Genomic DNA, 21,441 nt, shown 5'->3' with positions numbered 1-21,441 from the left:
AAAGTTAACACTAAACAAAACATTCTGCTGTGCTACATTTCATCTCTGAAATAATAAAGGAACTGATCCCCCTATTTCCTTTTTTATCTGAGTAAAGCAACTCATATTGTTAAAGATGTGCACAGATGAAAGAATATTAAGCTAGCTTACCTTATGCATCTGATGCATGTTATCCTGAGTATAACCTCCAGGCCCTTGTGGTGGTATAGAGTGCCCTGCTGATGGTGGTCCTGGGCTGGGACCCATCATACTATGTGCAGAACCTGGGGATGGACCAGGACTAGGGCCCAGCATAGCACCAGGAGAAGGACCAGGACCAGGCGAAGGCCCGGGACGAGGTGTCCCTCCCATTGGAGGATCAGGAGTAGACATTTTCAGAGATGTTCAAAATAATATCCTAGTGAAAGAGAATTTATTATTAGGGGGTAATATCTGTTAATTAAATGCAATCATCGTTAACAGTACAGCATATAAGTAGAATATAGGCTTTTCTAAAGATACCACCACCTGTTGTCAGGGAAAATAAAGCACTAAAAATAAATATCTGAAATCTTTCAAGGACTGTATTGAACAGTATTGAACTGGATTTACCCTCCTTTCAAATCAGTGTCCTTCAGACATTGGAGAAAATAAAAGGCTGTGTTGTCAAGCTCCCAAGAGTCAACTCATCTTCCTATTTATTTATGGCAAATTCAGTATATTTCAAACTTAAGTACAGCTGAACCAATCTGGATGACAAGATGGAAGCAAAGAGATACCAACAATTCTAATGCTTTATTGTAGCCAAGACACTTTTCCAGCTTTTTCATTATCTGTATTTTTAAGATAAGAGTTAATTGCAGTTACAGACTGCTAAGAGTTAAAAATAAAGCACATTTTAAAAAAATAAGAATAAAAAACCAAAACTGAATAAGAATAGTTCAATTGCTTTTGAGCTCTTGGTGGGCAATCAAGTTGTGTCTAATTTTTCAGGCAAACTAACAAAATTAGGCTATGCTCAGGAAAGCTAAATCATGCTAGCCTGATAATAACAACTGTACCTTAAAAATCAGCTACTTTATCAAGGAGTTATAATGAAGGTCTTTATACAGGATGCAATATAAGAGGACATGAGCTATCATTTCAATAACCCTTGACCCCACAGAGGTACAGTCTTATATTAACCCTCTTAAAACTTCAGGAAGCAAGCTGTTCTACTGATTAGTTATTCTTGCTGTCAGGAGAGTTCTCCTTAGTTCCAGGTTGCTTCTCTCTTTAATGAGCTTCCACACACTGCTTCTCATTAAGCCCTCTCTTCTCTGTGACAGCCCCTCAAGTAACTGGAAGATAGCTATAATCTCACACATTAGCCCTTTCTTCAAGCTAGACATATCTAACTGTTCATTATTGGTTTAGCCTCCAGACTTCTTATAATTTTTGTTGCTCTTCTCTGCACCCTTTCTAGGGTCTCAGCATCTTTTTTGTATCATGATGACCAAAACTAGACACAGTATTCTAAGTATGACCTCACTCATAATGGGGTATAGAGTGGTGCTATCACTTCTTGTGATCTTGATGCTATTCCTCTATTGATGCAGCCTAGGATTGCAATGGCTTTTTTGGCAGTTGCAACACGCTCTTGGCTCATACTTAAATAGTTGTCTATTAGGACTCCTAGCTCTCTCTCAGTCACTACTACTGAGCCAGATTCTCCATATTCTATACCTAAATATGTGCTTATGCCCGAAGAACACCCAAAATATACATGCATTAAATATACATGTGAACTACTAGAGGAAAAAGTAAGGCATTTAGAGGCAACTCTAGCCAAACTCCAACCTACAAAGGAAAGTTATACCCAAACCGAACCAAATAATGAACAAATAGCTCTAAGGATTTGACCCTACTGATAAACCCTTGGAGGAAGACAAATGGAGATATGTCACGCATAGAAGGAAACACAATAATCAAAGAAAGAATCAGCATACATCTAACAAACCCCCACTGCCCAATCTAACCCAACCAGAAGCAGCCCCATTAAAATTGAGCAATTGATTTCTTCCCCTCGATGGAAATACGCAGACCCACAACCTCTCCCTCGAAGAAAATATGCAGACAACTAGTAAAGAAACAACATCAAACATCCCTAAAAAAGTCACATCAAAAAGAGCACCTGAGATAAACAGAAAAGCACCTCAGAGTGCACCCCCCCAAATAGATCCAGATTACTACCCTTTCCTCCTCCTTCACATATTGGGACGAATGACACAGCAAAAAATTTGAGTACAATATTGAGAAATTATAAGCAACTAGGCAATAAAGTTAAAGAGCTAGGAGTACAAGTAGTGCTCTTATCATTACTCCCAATGAAAGGCCAACACCCACTGAGGGGAAAAAGAATTCTAGAACTAAACCATTAGCTAAAGGGTTGGTGTCACTAAGAAAACTTTGGTTTCCTGGACCATGGACTGCAATTCCTACGCAAAGGACTCTTGGCAAGGGATGGGCTGCACCTCACGAAAACAGGGAAAAATGTACTCGGAAAAAAACTGGCCCAACTCATTAGAAGGGCTTTAAACTAAAATTGAGGGGGAAGGGTGACCAATCTTTAGAATCTCTAGAACACAAAACCAGTCATAAAACCCAAGAAAACAAATCAAACAATGAGGTATAGAGTGATGAGAAAAAAGAAAAACTCAAACAACAATCAGGAGATGCAGGAAACATACCCACGGACAGGCATAAAAGTCTTAAATGTTTAAATGCAAATGCTCAAAGCTTGGGGAACAAACAGGGTGAACTAGAAGCAATAGTACATGAGGGTGGGTATGACATAGTTGGCATGGTGGGATGAAACTGATGACTGGAATACACTGATGGATGGATACTAATTGTTCAAAAGAAATAGATCTACAAAAAGAGGAGGGGGAGTTGCACTATATGTAAGAGAACACTACATATCTTCAGAAATGCACATGATCAAAGATAAAATCCCTCCAGAATGTATATGAATCAATATAAAAGGGAAAAAAGTGACATTGCCATAAGTGTATATTACAAGCCACTCAACCAATCAGAAGAAATAGATGAACTCTTTGCCAACCAGTTAACAAACATAGGTAGGAAGCATACCGCAATAGTAATGGGAGATTTCAACTATCCAGATATCAACTGGGAGACAAATTCTGCAGCGAGTGGGAGATCAAACAGATTCTTAACCAACCTAGCCGACAACTTTACCATCCAAAAGGTAGAGGAGGGAACTAGAAGTAAAGCTATACTGGACCTAATTCTTACTAATAGAGAAGAAGTGATAGAGGGAGTTGAAGTTGCCGAACCTTGGGTGAAAGTGACCATGTCATACTGAAATTCAATATAATGCAAACACAAGCAATAGAAAATAATCCAACCAGTTTCTTAAACTTCAAAAGAGCCGATTTTAACAAACTCAGAGAGAACCTAGGAAAGATTCCATGGGCGAAAATCCTAAAGGGGAAAATAACTCAAGAAGCGTGCAAAACTCTGAAAAATATGATCATAAAAGCCCACTCCAGCACAATACCACTGAAAAAGAAAAACAAGAAATTCCAGAAGAAACCAGCATTGCTGCATAAAGCTCTGACAAGCTGAAAGACAAAAAGGACAAGTACAAAAGATGGAAAGAGGGACACATAACTAAGGCCAATTAGCAGCAGACAACCAGAACATACAAAGATGAAGTCAGGAAATCAAAGGCTCAGAATGAACAAAGACTTGCAACAGAAATCAAGGACAATAAAAAAAGTTTCTTTCAATATATTAATATTAAGAAAAAAGTCAAGGAAACTGTAGGTCCACTAAAGAGAGAAGATGGCAAGGAAGTAACAGGCAGTAGGGAGAAAGCAGAGCTGCTTAACTCATTCTTTGCATCAGTCTTCACACAAAAAGAAATTATAGTCCAACATTGAGAAGAGCCGAGGTGGCGCAGCAGTTAAGAGTGCAGTACTGCAGGCCACTTTAGCTGACTGTGTTCAGCAGGTCAGCGGTTCAAATCTCACCGGCTCAAAGTTGACTCAGCCTTCTATCCTTCCGGGGTAGGTAAAATGAGGACCCAGATTGTTGGGGGCAATGTGTGTATGTGTGTGTATGTGTGTATATATATATATATATATATATATATATATATATATATATATATATACATACACACACACACACATTGCTTACTGGTGTACACCGCTTAGAGAGTGCTTGCACTTAAAGCGGTATATAAGTCTCATAAATAAATAAATAAATAAAATACCAAAAAAACCTACTGCAAAGGACAAACTAGAAACAAAAATTAAAATAAGCAAGAAAATGGTAAGAGAACACCTATCCAACCTTGATTAATAGAAATCATTGGGACATGACAGATTATATCCCAGAATTCTGAAGATGCTGGCAGATGTTATCTTAGAACCATTGTATCATATCTTTAAAAAATCTTGGAGCAGCGAGGAACTACCAGAGGATTGGAAAAGAGCTGATGTGGTTCCCATCTTTAAGAAAGAAAAAAAAAAAAACAGACCCAGGAAAAAAGGGTGGATTTGATTTAAATCGATTTAAATCACTAGTAAAAAAGGCTTGATTTAAATCAACTTGATTTAAGTCATAATTTTTAAAGAGCAACTGTCATCTCTGTTCCACAGTGGCTCCTCCTCTGACCAGCTGTTGACTCACCAGCAGTCCCATTCACTTTAATGGGACGGCTGGTGATGCGGCAGTGACACAACAAGGTCAGGGACGTGGCAGGCAGCAGATGAGTGGATGCCCGCTAACAGGCGCTGCCATGATGGATCTGAAATGACAGGTGCTCTTTAAATGTAAGGATTCATTCTTGCTGCTAGTTAGAATCTTTAATATTATTTGCAAACAAAATGAAGGTTTCCTATTTAGAATAATAAGCTGTCAGGTTAGTAAAACAGCAATATCAGAACTGATTTTAGATTAATATCGTGTTTCCCCCAAAATAAACCCTACCCTGAAAAAAAAAGACGTACCCTGATTTGTGGGGGTGGGCCTAATATAAGCCCTACTCCAAAATAAGCCCTAGTTTAGGACCCTGCCTACTCCGTCCCACCTGGCTGCCGCAATGGGGAAGGAGGCCGCATGGCACATTGCGCTGCCACTGCCACAACAACGTGTTTAACTAAAACATTTAAGAGCCTGGTACAGATACATTTTTCTTCAACCAATCATACAGTTTGTAATGTACATAGATTTGCAAAACAATGGGATAAAGGAATATTCCTGAACTTTGTTTTATGATTTATCTCATGGTTACTGTAAAATTGTGTGAATGCATCAATGCAGTCCATGTTATCTCAGCTTGCACAGCTTGGATTCATTGATTGAGTTTACCAAAAATGTAAATATTGCAGAATATATAGCCTCATGCTACATAACTAAGCTCCATTTCATGCTGAATAAACTAAAATTTTAATATATCTTAAATAGGAAACTATATTTAGATAGATTTTTACCCCAAAAGCATTTTATTATAATAAATTTGATTAAAAAAAATCCGATGTAAATTTAAAAAGAATCTGATTTTTTTAAAAAAAAAAATTTTTTTTTTAAAAATCATCAATTATTATCTACCCTGCAGGAAACTACATACCAATCAGTCTAACATCAATACCTGGGAAGATCCTGGAAAAGATAATCAAAAAACAGATCTGTGAACAACTAGAAGCAAACCAAGTTATAACAAGTAGCCAGCGTGGGTTTGTTAAAAACAGATCATACCAAACCAATCTTATTTCATTCTTTGATAAAGTGACTAAATTAGTAGACCAGCGAAATGCTGTGGACTTAGTATACTTAGATTTCAGTAAGGCATTTGACAAAGTAGACCACAACCTGCTGCTTAGTAAGCTAGAAAAAAGTGGGATGGACAACATCACCACCAGATGGATCTGTAGCTGGCTGACAAATCATACTCAGTGACTAGTCCTCAATGGTATTACATCCAAATGGAGAGAAGTAAGCAGTGGGGTACCACAAGGTTCTGTCTTAGGCCCAGTACTCTTCAATATCTTCATCAATAACTTAGATGAGGACATTGAAGGGGAACTCATCAAATCTGCAGATGACACCAAACTGGCAGGATTAGCCAACACCTCAGAAGACAAGCTCAGGATACAAAAAGATCTTGACAGACTCGAACAATGGGCCCTGTCCAACAAAATGAATTTTAATGTGGAGAAAAACAAAGTTTTACATTTAGGTAGGAAAAATCAAAGGTATAAGTACAGATTAGGCTCAAGTACAGACCTGGCTCAAAAACAGTAACTGTGAGAGGGACCTTGGAGTCATAGTGGACGATCATTTGACTATGAGCCAGCAGTGTGCAGCAGCAGCCAAAAAAACTAATAAAATTGTGGGTTGTCTAAACAGAGGCATAAAATCAAGATCATGCAAAGTATTAGTACCGCTCTATAAAACCCTAGTAAGACCACACCTGGAATATTGCAACCAATTTTGGTCACTATACTACAAAAAGATGTTGAGACTTTGGAAAAAGTTCAGAGAAGAGCAACTAAGATGATCAAAGGCCTGGAGACCAAAACATATGAAGAACAGCTGCAGGACTTGGGTTTGGCTAGTCTAAAGAAAAGAAGAAACAGGGGCGACATGATAGCACTATTCCAGTACTTGAGGGGCTGCCACAAAGAAGAGGGCGTCAAACTATTCTCCAAAGCTCCAGAGGGCAGGACAAGAAACAATGGTTGGAAACTGATCAAAGAGAGAAGCAACCTGGAATTGAGAAAAACTTCTTGGCAGTGAGGACAATTAACCAGTGGAACAGCTTGCCTTCAGAAATCGTGGGCACTCCATCACTGTAGTTTTTAAGAAGAGACTAGACAGTCAGTCACCTGTCTGAAATGGTATAGGTTCTCCTGCTTGAGCAGGGGGCTCCAAGGTCCCTTCCAGGTCTATTCCATTCCATTCTATTTTTGCAAGACCTTATTTTTCTCACTACTGAATATAACTATCCTCAATTAAGAAAAGGGCTAAAGCCTGTGGGGAAATATAATAACTTCAGCTATAATGCATATCCATGTACTTGTTTCATCTTAAATCGGCCCTTAATACTATATTTAGAATGTAAGGGGCCACCTGGAATATGTTTTTTTCTTCTATTCGACTTTGTCTGATTCTCGGATATCTATTAATACAAGACAAAGGAGAAATTAAAACGAAGACAAGGGAACAATTAGCAACAGAATGTTCTTTTTAATGGTTTTCTTATAATCAGATGACAGAGAGGATTAACATGGATGAATAAAAGAACCACTGCAATCAAGAAAAAGAGAACTGAATTTGAAATAGAGTTTTTATATATATTTCTTTATAATATGACTATTGATATATGGGAGAAAATGTGGGAAACTCGTATTAAATTTATATTGTGTCATCATTTATCAAAGAACTTCCATAAAGCGATGTGCAGTATCAGTAAATGATGCTGGTTACACTATCAAAAATATATAAAGGAATATCAAACCAAGTATAAAGTGTGAAAAGGAAGAGGAATTTTCTATCATGCACAGTGGACTTGTGAAAAAAGTAAAGAAATGTTGGATGCAAATTCATAAAATGATACCAATAATATTGCATATTAATATTATGATAAAACCAAAATTATATTTATTTGGATTTAAGGATGATGAATTATGAAATGTGGAAATTAATATTATATATGGTAACTACAGCAAGATTATTTTATGTACAAAGATGGATGAATAATGAAATATCAAGAGTAGAAGACTGGATTATTAGACTGATGGAACTTGTGGAAATAGGCAAACCTACCTATTTCGGTCAGGAAAAGATAATAAAGACTTTTCTAAGAGAATGAAAGCCTTATATGGACTTTTTATCAAAAGAAGAAAAGATTGTACTGATGATTTATGGATTTGGGAATTAAAAAGAGCCAAAGAGAAAGGGAAAAGAATAAAATGACTTGATAGGAGAGTCCTAATGTTTTATTTTTTTCCTTTTCCTGTTCTTATTTTCTTTATTCTTTTTTTTTTAATTTTGTATGCTTTTACTGTTTTTTCCTGTTAAATCCCATAGTCCTAGAAAATTCATAGTCGAAACTCTTCTGAAGTAGAATTCAGTGGCATTTATTATTTAAATACAATCATCTTATGTACATGTCCTTCTCAAATTGTTTACAAGCTGCCAAGCAGAGTAATGAGAAAAAAAGACATGAAGACCCAGGGAAGAATTTATTATCATTTCAATTTTACATACCTTCATTTAGGTGCAACAAGATGTAAGTATTAAATTGACAACCCCAACCGTTGAAAATGCAAATTCTGAATAGGGGCTTAAATTAAACTGAACAGGCAGCTCCAAGGGAAAATTAATGGAATTACTTTAGATCAAGAGAACTTTGGCTGGCTGAATATGGGGGCAGCTTCATGATGAGAAACCTTAATAGGAAAATGTCACAGTAGAAATACAGGTAGTCCATGATTTACAACAATACAACAGTGACCGTTCAAGTTACAATAGCACTGAAAAAGTGACTTATGACCTTTTTTCATAATTACGACCATTGTAACACCCCCATACTCATGTGATCAAAATTTGGATGCTTGGCAACTGACTCACAGTTATGACGATTGCAGTGTCCTGTGGTCATGTGATGACCTTTTGTGACCTTCTTACAAAAAAGTCAATGGGAAAACCAGATTCATTTAACAACCATGTTATTAACTTAACAACTTCAGTGATTCACTCAACAACTGTGACATGAAAAGTCATAAAATGGGGCAAAATTCATTTAACAAATGCTTCACTTAGCATCAAAAATTTGGGGCTCAATTGTGGCCGTAAGTCAAGGACTGCCTGTATAGAGAAATGGTGACTGGATTCACACCAAGACATAATGACATTGGTTGGGTTTTGACTTAGTAAAAATATCCAAGAGTAGACAAATAGACAGGAAGAGAAATCACCTAGCGAGAGCTACAAGAATTAAATGGATGAAAATGAGCTAACTGAGGACTGAAAAGGAAACTACTACGTAGGGCAGGATGATGAATACAACCAAGACACATCAATATTTTGGTTAAAGAAAGGACTTGATTATGAGAAGAGGTGGTAAAGAAAAAGCTAGGAGGCTTTGCTTGTTTGTGCGGACTGGTTGCTGGCATGCCACGGACCGGTACTGATCCATGGACCGGGCGTTGGGGACCCCTGGGATAGATGATGAAGATAATGATGACAAGAATAATGGATGGATTTAATGGATACCTAAAGTAGAAGATAATGGTCTGAAATTAAAGAGTGTAAGTCGGATCTTTATTACATGAATATGATTTTTTTAAAAAAAAAATCTTTGTCAATAAATTCCTCAAGGTTCGGGTGAAAGCATAGTTAATGTTTCTTTACTGGTAGTCCTTGACTTATGACCAGAACTGGGACTGGAATTTCCATCATATGTCTCTGAGGATATAAGTTGACAGTTTTGATGGTGGTAATTAAGCCAAACACTGTGGTCATTAAGTTAACTGAGTGGTGATTAAGTGAAATGGTCGCTAAATGAATTCAGCTTCCCCAATGGGCAATTTTTGCCATTTTTTTCTACAGGAAATTGGCAGGAAAGATAACAAATTGCAATCATGTGACTGTAGGACATAGCAACCGGTTATAAATGCAAGCCAGTTGCCAAGCAGCCGAACTTCAACCATGTGACCTTGAGAATAGTGCAATGGTCTTAAGTGAGAGTACAGGTCACAAGTCTACTTTTTTAAAGGCCATTGTAACACTGAACGGTCATTAGGTTAAGGACTACCTTTAAATTAAAAAGTAATTAATTTTGAATTAAAAAGCAAAATGCAAGAAGAGAAATTTCCCTAACTGAATACTGTACTACTTCAGTTTTAATTAACCTTTATTGGATCATCCACTTATAAGTGGATAAATAATTCCAAAATAATCTATTTATGCCATGCTTTAAGCCAGGGGTCCCCAACCCCTGGTCTGTGGACCGATACCGGGCCGCAGCATGCCAGCAACTGGGCCACACAAACAAGCAAAGCCCCATCCACAGGATGCAGGCAGCACACAAAACCATGCCCCCTCCGTCTGCGGAAAAATCTCTCTCCACGTAACTGGTCCCTGGTGCCCAAAAGGTTGGGGACCTCTTTGTGATATATATATATATATTAAGCATTTTAAATGTTAACAAAAATTCCAGGCTATCCAAGGAGATTCCATGGAATAAAAATGAGCCTAACTAGTTTATATTTCCATGAACAATTGAACTCCACCAGCTGAATTACTTTGTCCCTCCGTATTTTACATTAACAGCAGGCTTCCTATGCTTAAAGGCTCATGGAAATGGATATACTTGGAGGCTAGTTCCCTGCAGGAATGCATACAATAGGCCAGAACTGTATGATGGTCAACACAAGCTCCTGCTTACAATTTTGTAAGTTATTGCAAAAGAAATCATGGTATATATCCTTCGGATATGAAATGAAAGTATTCCCCTGCACCAAAACATGAGGTGGTGATCTTTATTTTCATTCTGCTATTTCTACCTGCTTTCTTTATTGCATTTTCTCTCATTCAAGCAGAAATCCACTTGCAGTCATGCCCGGAAACATCCCATTCCAAAACACAAATATAGACCAAACGTTATATTTTAATCAAAAGCTTCAGGTGAAAGAATGATTAGCTTGTATTTATAAGAAAAAGTAAAATATTTTGAAGTAAAAATTGAATGATCTCAGTCATGCAAAGTGGCTAACGAGTGAAACAAATTAAGACCAATTACATTATATATAAAAACCAATAGCAATGTGCTATTTCCATTATTTTAATAGTGTTTTCAATTTTAACCATTGTTAATGTTACACAAAATATATCACTGAAATACCTTCTATTTATATTTTAAAAAAATGGAAACAGGGCATTCTTTGCTTTCACATACCTGGGAAAGTCAATGTGTTTATTAATTCATAACATCAGTCCTGTATAGTGATGAGAGGTCTCTCCCTCTTGCTAGTACCTATTCCAATTCTGTTGGGGGGGAAAAACTATATTTATTCTTCTGTTCAAAATATCTGCAATCTGTCAAGAGTTTCAAGTTGTGAAACAGCCACCATCTGCCTGTCTAGGATTATGCCCAACATAAAGGTTACAACATTCCAGTTCTGAAAACCAGTTCATTCAGCCTGATGCACCCAAAACAAGAGACGGGTGGCAACAGTACACATACACCATTTGAAATATATTTGCAACATCAGTTCACAAAAAAAGAACACTACTTTCTTTGAAGTATTGAATAAACTCTATCATCTTCTACTAGTAGGGAGGATAAGAGTTGTTAATTAACTAGAGGTTATCTGGTTGGAAAAGGATGAATTTAAATACTCTAGTAACTCTACTGACAGCTAGTTTGGACTAATGGTTAAAGGGATCAAGCTAAAAACTAGGAGACTATGAGTTCCAGTTCCACTTAGGGCATGAAGCCAGCTAGGTGACTTTGGGCCAGTCACTGTCTCTCAGCCCTAGGAAAGAGGCAAAGGCAAACCGCTTCCAAAATCTTGTCAAAAAAATTGTAAGGACTTGTCCAGGCAATTGCCAGGTGTCAAGATTAATTCAAAGGCACACCCAAAAAGAATTTATACTGGACTAGACAAGTAATATTCGTATGAAGAAAAACATAATATTATATGCATCATTTAAATATTATTTTGAAAGGAATCATACATTGCTGTGTTTATCCACACATTCCACATATAGAATGAAAGAGTACAGTGACAGCCACATTTCTTTCTCCTTTTGTTAGTTTCTTTGGTTTTAAAGCAGATCATCTCACCAAGATGAGTGATCAGAATCAGAAGAGGTCTCATTTTGCTTGGAATGCCGAGAATACTACTGCAATATCATCTTTCTCTCTTTTTAACAAATCTTACCTCAAAAGGACGGAATTACAGTGTAAGAAGGATTCAAGACAAGTTGAGCAACTGTAAAGAAGCACCGTAAATCAGTTCAGGGGATTGGAAACAGTCTGCAAGAAATATCTTTGCTATAGTTCACTCTTCACTGACCACATTTATATCCTTTGTACAAATTGTTCTGTCAGCCGACTTCCAGTGGCCTCTTTATTTTCACATCCAGATAATACAACACAGAGAGTTGATATCAACCCACTGATCAAATTTTGATGGTAACCTCTAGGGTGAAAGACTAACCTTGTTTTGCTCCCTTTGCTCTGCCAATTACATGTACTACAGACACTCCTCAATTCACAACTGTTCGTTTAATGACGGTTCAAAGTTACAAGGGCACTGAAAAATGTGACTCATGACCATTTTTCATGTGACCGTTGCAGCATCCCCATGGTTACATGATCAAAATTCAGATCCTTGGCAACTGATTCATGTTTATGACGGTTACAGTGTCCCAGGGTCATATGATCATCTTTTGTGACTTTCTGACAAGCGAAATCAATGGGGAAGCCGGATTCACTTAATAACCGTGTTACTAACTTAACAACTACAGTGATTAACTTAACAACTGTGACAATAAAGATAGTAAAATGGGGCAAAACTCACTTAACAAATGTCTTGCTTAACAACAGAAATTTTGGGCTCTAGATGAAAGACTTAAAAAAACGTTTTATAGGATTATGTACATGAAGACTAGTACAGTTTCTTACCTAAAAGACAACTAAAAGATAATGTAAGAGTAATTTTGAATATAACTGAATATTTACAACAATGCAGTGACAAACAGGTTGCATTAATCTTTTTGGATGTAGAAAAAGCTTTTGACAATTTGAACTGGACCTTTATGTTTAAACTAGTGGAAAAGATGATTTTGGATTGGGCTTTATACAGGGTCTGAGATCTATCTATACACTCCAGAAAGCTCGGATCATGGTGAATGGAGATTTTACAAAACCATGTGAAATCTAGAAGGGAACAAGACAGGGGTGTCCTTTATCCCCTTTATTATTTATTCTAGTGTTGGAACTGTTAAATAAGAGATATTAGACAAGATAATAGAGCAAAAGGACCACAAATTAAAGTGCATAATTACAAATTACGTGCATTTGCCGATGATTTGGTACTGATTGTGCAAGATCTGCTAGAGAACATTGAATATTGTTATAAGGAAGACCAAAATATTTGGAGAAATGGCGGGTTTAAAAATAAATAAATCAAATACGATAATACTGACTAAGAACATAAATGTAGAAGATCAGAAGAAATTGGAATTTAAAACTGGTTTTAAAGTTGTGAAAAAGGTACAGTAGGGGGTGACTCTTACTGGCTTCGGTAGGCTCCAGTCCTCTCCATCTCCCTCCTCCCTTCTTTCCTTGTATAATTTGTTACATATATGTATGTGTATGTGTGTGTATGTGTGTGTGTGTGTGTTCTCTCAGTTACAATTACAGCAACTGCTTCCTGAAAAAAAAATGCTTTTTTAAAAAAATGAAACCCAAATGCAATGTGCGAACAGGAAAAATAGGAGGAGAGAGGAGTATTGCAAATGTTCACCGCCTTGAGATACTTATAAGTAATAAAGAGGGATAAAAATCTAACACTAAAATAAACAAACTTCTTGTAGCAGTGTCAAAAGTACTGTATTCTTCACACTGGAGAAAGTAGAGCCTGAATTAAACTAGGAGCAGTGATTTTTTTTTTTCTTTCTGTGAAAGGTCACAATTATTTTAGAGGTTGATTTGATGGCAATGGGAAGAACCCAATGGCAACAGAAATACTTACTATGCAACAGCTTGTCTCAACAGCAACCAGCCTACCTTCTTGCAGCTGGGATGAGTAGTTGGATGAGAAACATTCAAGGAATACCTGTTCTATAGGTTAGACTGGCAAGTTGAAAAACATCCTGGGGAGAAGGCAACTGTCAAATACTTTTGTACTGTTGCCAAGAAATCTACAGGGATGTATTCATAAAAATGACCAGGAATTAAGTTTAACTTAGAGATTGGAACTCCCCGGATTTAAAGATAACAGGAAATATGCTAACCAGGAAATTAAGGCTTTTTAGATGACTAAGAAGTAAAAAAAAAAGACTTAGAATATGGTAATAGCAAACAACTTTGGAACTTCTGTTAGTACAGAAATGTACATGGAAGTAGTGACCATAAATCCTAGTCCACACACAAGAATATCTTTACCTTAACATTTAAAAAAACAGAGATGGGTGAGAGGAGAGCACCAGCTAGATATTCCATGGGTTGTAAACACTGTAGAAACCATGGTTTCCCATTACATCCAAACATGTACTAGCTTCAGCCTCACCAATTTATTAGGTATGAAATTTTAGAGATCAGACCAATCACCAATAGATGAGTCAAGTTAATATAGATTAAGAAAAATACACACAACTCAATAAATGGAATAATAAAAAGTATGCCTTTCATACTTAATGGTTTCCAAATGTGTACTTCTAATTCCTACCTTTCCCAAACAATGCAATCATTTGGGGAAAATTAGGTTAGAAAGGCTGGACTAAAGCATGTTCTGAAGAGATGAAAAAATGATGGCTCATGCTTTTTAAATAATGGCATTAAACAGGGAAATTTAGCAGGTATAAATTATGACAAGCAGCTAAGGTTTTAAGGGTTATGTTTCTGCAGAGATAATCTGTTGAAAGATTACATATAATGGAAGAAGCCAGAGCTCAACGTGGGTTGAAGCAAGTGGTGATTACATTCATAAACTCTCTTAATACATGGTTTTTTAAAATTTTTCTTTCCCTATTTCAAACTGAGTTCAGAATTGGGGTAGACAACCTTTTTGCTATTCAAGGACAGAATTCAACTATCTTTTTTCAGGGGCGGAGGGAGGGAAGACCTCAGTGCCATAGTACAGGGCTTTTCAACCAGTGGTACGGGTACCACCTGTGGTACATTGGCACCTGGCAGGTGGTACACGAGCACCCTAGAAAAGTGGTAGTGGGGGAGGGGAATGAGCTGAACCGGTGGCAGCACCGCACAAGCCTGAGCGAGAGACAGCTGGAGCTGCAGAGCTGTCAGAGCTCAGTGGAAGCGCCAGGATCAGAGCCAGGCTCCAGCTGGAGCTTGGCGCTGATCCTGGCGCTTCTGCTGAGCCCAGAAGAAGTGCTGATCAGCTGGAATATTGCAGCATCCCCGGGGTCTTGTGATTTACATTCAGATGCTTGGCAACTGATTCATATTTATGACGGTCAGTGTCCCATGTTCATGTGAAGTGACCAAAACCTGCCAGTAGACGGGGGGGGGGGGGAATAAAAACCGAACATCCCCCCACCCCACTCCCGCTGCTAATCCTCAACAGAAATGCTCACAACAATGAAAACCTCGGACAGGAGGAAGAGTGCCGTTGGGCGAGCAGGCAGATGTCTTGCTTGGCTGTGGCTTGGGGGGCACTTTTTTCAGTGCTATTGTAACTTCGAACAGTCACTAAGCAAACTGTTGTAAGTCGAGGACTACCTGTACTTTATCACTTTTTTCCTTTTTTTTTTTTTGGTCATCAAGTTTTTGACACCTTGCTAGGCGACTGGTGGTACTCAGATATTGCCATATCCTAAAAGTGGTACAATGGGTGAAAAGGTTGAAAAGCCCTGCCATAGTAGATACATTAAGTTGATTTTTACTAAACTGGTTCTTGGAAAAGTAAGACTTTTACTGCAATTTTCATATATATTCTGCCTAAAATGATGAAAAAACTTTGTCATTACTTTGATGCAACAATGATCAGATGAGGCTCTAGCTACGTATTTTAAGAAGCAGTTTCCAGAATTCAATGGGGCTTTGTTCTGGGTAAACATGCACACGATTGCAGTCTTAAGTACTGTTATTATTTCAACCATATAACATCAACCTGTATGGTTACATAATACCTACAGTATGTGATCAGCTGCCAATTGGCTCAGCAAGAAATAGCCCTGGAGCTTTTTGGACACATCAGCCAGATTGTGAAATGTCCAACTGTGGAGGCTTTTATTACCTCTTTCTTGAAGTGCCTTAGAGTTTCCTCCAGCATTTTTAAAAAGGATCTCCAATTTCTCTGAGACAGGATCCCAGGGTACATTCAGGAAGGAGATTTCCAATCTGGTTGGGAGAAATCCACCCGTTTTTCCCCTTCCTAAAACTGGTTCTTCCCAAGTTGGGAATTCCCAATCTCCAAAATCCCCCAAAGACTACATCTTAGTAGTGGCTGGCTGAGGATTTGTTGAAACTGATGGATCCCAGATATGCCCACTAAAGTTGAACGTTAGCTTCAATGAATTCTCTCACATGAAGAGCAGTATCATGTTGCAAGTTCCACTTTATTTGGAGGCATGTGCAATGCCACAACACATTTACAGAAGAAGGTGGAGCTTGCTTCATCTGATATGATGCTATCTTTGCCATTCAGTTCCATCCAGGTGATGCTCACATCATTCACCTGCAGTCTATTGTTGGAAAGTTCCTTGAAAATGTGAGGTCAGGTATTTCAATTAACATATTAAGACTTTTCTGTTTATGTATCTGCTTCCCAAGAATAATTATTAGAAAAGCTTAACTGGAATTATTTAATTTGAATTCATTCATTATACTATTTTCTGAAACAAAGTATCTTTAGAATTGGATTTTTTTCCTACAGAAGAATATTATTTTAAAAAATATTGCTTTTTTATTAAGCAAATGTAATATCAACATAAAAATAAAACCAAATTGAAAAATGAACTACACAGAGAAAGGAAAAGCCCCCTCCCCCCCAAAAGAAGAAAAAAGTAAAGCTGGGAGTATTATTTCTATATAATTGAAGAAATTATAAACATTAAGTATCAATATTTATTATATCAATTCCAAATGGTAGTAATTATAACTAACAATTACCTTATCCCGCCTTGTCTACCCTGAATTAAGGGATTACAGGGTCATAAAAAGAGGGAATTACATTATTACTTATTACCAATTTTTAAGTATTTTAGTAACATCATTAATAAACGGCATCCACATTTGACTAAATCTATTTTTTATTATAGGATTTTAAAACGTTTTTACTGTCAAGTTAGTTTTCTGCCAATACACTTTCCCTCAATTTATAAAAACATTGTTTCAATGATAGCTTTATCAATTTTCTGCTTCCTTTTCAGATCAAATATTGTTCAGCTCTATGTGTGAATCTTAAATTATTCTTGATTTAACTTTAATAAAAACAAATAAATATATAAATTATATATAATTTAAAATGACTTGTCTTCACTAACTGTAGTTAATACCAATAATGGTTAGCCCACTTTGAACATCATGATAACATTTAGTCAAACAAAAGATTTTTTATTTTTATTTATTTTTTGCTTTTAAATGCAAGGGGAAATGTATTCCATTGTGTGTCTTATTTTGGGAGCAGAATAATATAATATAAATAATGAAGGAAAAAGTGGAAATGTTTCATTTTCCAAAATATTCTATCCTGCCAGTCTATTTTCCTCATTATGATAAAGTATTGAGGAAAAAGAATAAGGGACACAAGAGCAACAAAGGAGAAAATCTTAAGAGAAAAACAAGAAAAATTGTCTTAACACAGAACAATGTTCCTCTTTGCTGCAGTGCTCCTTTTGTATGTCAGTCTCAACTGAAGCAGTTTATACATTTATAAATAAATACAAATAAATAAAACAAGCTGGGGAGAGACAAATAAGAAGGGAGTGCTTCCTCAAGGTAAGCAAGAGGTGGAAAACAGCCAAGAGTGGCTGAAAGAAAAAGCATGTTGCCTTTGAGTCAGTGAGTACTATAATAAGAATCCCTGGATTTAGAAGACCAGTCTACCTGCAGATGAAAAAGAAAAAAAGCAGAATAAAATTGCTAGAAACCATTAGGTGCTTTAGAATTTTTCCTGAGTGGCTAAGATGCTAAATCCTTTAGTTCTGTGGGGTACAAAGCAACTATAACTCCAGACTACAATCATAAAATGAATACACACACCTTATTTTGCTTCTACCTATCTCTCAATTGGAAATGGTAAAAATAAAAGATCCTCTTTTCATCCTATTTTTAGAGGAGACTACAGGACATTCTCACCTCATCCTAGGTTCCCAGACTAGTTGGAAGCAACACCAGGCTTTCATGTTGAAAGCAAGCAGAAGGCAGTAGGGTCCATCTTTTTCTGGGCCAAGGGCCATATCTGCCCTCTAAGCAGCATGCAAGAAATGCAATTTAGACAGTAATAGGTAGGAATGGGGGGAAAAAACTCCTAAATTTGATTTTATATCCATTTAATTAAAATAAAATATAATTAAAGCAATTATTCCACATGCATGTATTTAATCATTTTGCCTATTTCTCAAATTATATTTTTAATGTAGCAACTTTTAGAGGCTTATGGGGGTTATATCTAACACATCTGAAGGCTACCTGAAATCTCAGAGGTTTTGCACTTCTGATATTAGATGACTGATCTTGAGCATTCCCTCTATTTACAGAAGGCTTCTAGATAGACATTCACAATTATTTTGAGCAGTATATCAAGGAAAATCAAAGCACCTTGATATGTGCCTTGATAGCACATTCCTAAGACCCTTCAACTGTTAATAAAGAGCTTCACAAATGCAGTTCATCTCCAAGGTCACATATTCAGTCCAGCTCAAGACTGCACAATTCCAGGCTCCTTAAGTGAGAGGAATATCTATCCTGATTTACCAGGTAATAAAGGGTCCTAAAATCTGAGGTCTGGAAAATCTGAGTCATTCATGAAAGGGAAAGTCTCTGTAGATAAAGATGTCTTTGCATTTTACCCCCACTGCATGAGGAGTCCATAAGAGCTGTGCAATCTTGGAGTAAGGCTAAATGCATGGTCCTTGATTTATGTTGTACAGTATTTCTACAGCCTCATCTTTTTGCATCATCTGAAAGGGCTATATATGCTTTTTCTTGTATTCTTTGAAGTCCTACAAAAATTCATTATCTCATTTTCAGAGAGGCTGGCATTCTTGACTGTTTCCAAGAAAAGAAGAACAGAAAAGTGAGAAAATAGTGCATCATTTGGCCTTTGTTTGCACAAAAACATGACCATGTTCTCCAGATTCTCAAAGCTGAGAAGAGAACTTGGTGAATTATTGTCAGTTGGGAAGAAGAGTATACAAATGGAAAGAAAGCAGAACAGAATAAGGGAATGGGATTGGAAGAAAAAGAATAAGCACTTCCATTCTTTCATTACAAGGGACCAGAAATGAGTCTTAGAGGACATCTTTGTTAAACCCTCTTCACTGAACATGGTTAATCCAAACTCCTTTAATATTCTAGAATTAGCCCATAGGAAATTGGAGACAAGAATAGGAATAATGCCTATTCACACTTCCTGAAAGAAAGGGGATAACACTTGGGTGAGACAATACTAGGAAAATGGTACCACAGTTAAAAAACTGTCGGAAGAACCACACAACCAAAGACTAGAACCATTAAAATAAGATGGGGGGGGGGTACGTAGAGAGAGAGTGAATTACTTTTCATAAGAACGAAAATCAACAGGAGATGAAGTGACATTAAAGGTAGTTGGTAGAAAAATCATATTGGAGAACTCTCTGAATTAGTCTTTCAGAAAGAAAGTGTGAAGGAAACAGCTGATACATGGACTAACTTTACTTGTATACAATCAACTTTAAACATCACAAAACCAGAATTCTCTGTGTCAACTACTGTGATTTAAAAAATTAGCAGGATTCCTTAAAAATAATGAAATATGTACCAAAGCAATCTTGAATAAACATTCTTTTGTAAGAGCAATAGATGACCCTTACTACCCATAGTAAAGCCTGCCTGGTCCAACATGGTTCACAATTATCTCAGCATCCAGATAGCACTATATGATCCTTTTACAATTGTGATACATAAGCAGACTACAATCTATTTTTTCCTCACCATTACTGGAACCATTGGAGTAGCTAGGGTTACCACAGAACAGAAGTACAAACACACAGATTCTGAGGATTTTGCTTTGTGGGTATGCAGAATGGAAGGATGGAAGAAAGACTAATGATAGAAAAGGTGAAAAGAAGCTTATCAAAAAAAGATGGGCACTATCAGAGGAACGACTAAGAACAAAGGGAAGTGAATTTACATGTTGAATATTTAATCCAACATTCTGAAATCCAAGCTAGCATTTATTATCATTCTGAAATATTTCTGAACATAAAGTTTATGTTGTGATCAGCAAAAAATAAGTCTCATTTTCCATGTTGTCATATTAATTTAATAAATTATATACCCCAACTCTACATTTTTCCAACTCTATTTTCTCTACAGCCCGTTTGTGCTGGAGATCGGGGGAGGGAATAACTTGAGAAATATCAAAGAGCAGGGATATAAAATGAATAATAAATGAACTACTGAAATCTAAATAGGGCACATCAGGAAGGAATCCATTCCCACAAAGAGCTTGAACAATCGATAACAAAGATGCTTAGAAGTACCAAAAAGGATGCAAAGGCTAGGGTGGGGGAAAGAGGGAGGAAGTATTGTATACTGGTAGGAGGCCAGGGGGGCGAGAGATGAAAGAAATGCCGGGGGGGGGCTCTAAAGAGGCGGATTCGGCACACCCCCGCCTGCCTTTACCTTCTTACCCTTAAAGCCGATCGCAGAAATGAGACTCCGGCTCCAAACGGAAAATAACGGCGCCCCCACCCCATCCGATTAGGACGTGCTGATTTTGCTGAGGTTTCTCCCCGCAGCCTCCCGGTTCATTCTGAAGCATTCACACGGTCATCCATTCATCCATTCATTCATCCACGCGCGTGCGCGATCAACGTTCTTCCCCACCTTACCGTGCCGGCCCCCGCCAGCCAGGCGGCCCGAGAGCTCTAGAGCGGCGGGGGGGGGGGAAACAAAGGAGGAGTCGCTGCTGCCGCGCGTGTCAAAGAGATGCTACAGCTCCCCCTCCTCTCACGGCGCGCTCCCGCAATAGGTAGCACCATACAGCGCGCGCGCGCGCCCTCCCAACAGGCTAGACGAGTTTTCTCAGGAGCGCGCGCTCATTAGTTCCTAGTCGGCAAGACGCGGCAAGGGAGCGCGCTCGCTCTGGTCTGAACCTGCTTGCCTTTTCCACCAATCAGAGAGCTCTTCCCTAACAGAATCATAACATCTTTCAAAGACTTGTTACCTATTAGCCAATCACGAGGGGGAGGAAGTGCGAGAAACCCTTTAGAGCATTACGTAGTTATTAATGGACCAATAGCAAAACGTCTCACATTTTTATTCTCATCCTTCCATTTTCTCTCTAAGTGACTCTGATTTGTTTAAAACAATAGCTCAAAAGCACTGGATATAGCAGAGATTACAGTTCAGTAGACAGAAGCAGGATGGTAGACGTAGATGTTATTTGGGAAAATGGATTGTTTTTTTTCCTAAGTCCCACCTCTTTCATTAGCCTCAGCCAATAAAGTGGCGAAGGAAGGCTTTTTCGCGCTCCTTTGAAAAGG

At 37.6% G+C, this 21,441-nt stretch overlaps 1 protein-coding gene across 14 annotated transcripts in view; it reads right to left on the bottom strand.

Annotated features, from left to right (window-relative positions):
- Positions 1-21,029, bottom strand: part of SMARCA4 (SWI/SNF related, matrix associated, actin dependent regulator of chromatin, subfamily a, member 4) — a 92,141-nt gene extending 71,112 nt beyond the window's left edge. For 6 of the 14 annotated variants that reach the window (XM_039337276.1, XM_039337277.1, XM_039337278.1 and 3 more), the window contains exon 1: positions 151-372. In XM_039337276.1, the coding sequence (XP_039193210.1) occupies positions 151-372 (222 nt within the window). Of the gene's footprint in view, positions 1-150; positions 398-10,954; positions 11,044-11,942; positions 11,959-20,578; positions 20,757-20,782 lie in introns of those variants that run through there. The other 8 variants (XM_039337270.1, XM_039337269.1, XM_039337271.1 and 5 more) reach the window with 8 other exon arrangements.
- Between the last annotated feature and the right edge of the window lie 412 nt (positions 21,030-21,441).

The sequence above is a fragment of the Crotalus tigris genome, unplaced genomic scaffold, assembly GCF_016545835.1.
Source record: "Crotalus tigris isolate CLP2741 ecotype Arizona unplaced genomic scaffold, ASM1654583v1 scf7180000017673.840971, whole genome shotgun sequence".
In the NCBI taxonomy this organism is placed as follows: Eukaryota; Metazoa; Chordata; class Lepidosauria; order Squamata; family Viperidae; genus Crotalus; species Crotalus tigris.
This window is presented reverse-complemented; position numbering and strand designations above follow the sequence as displayed.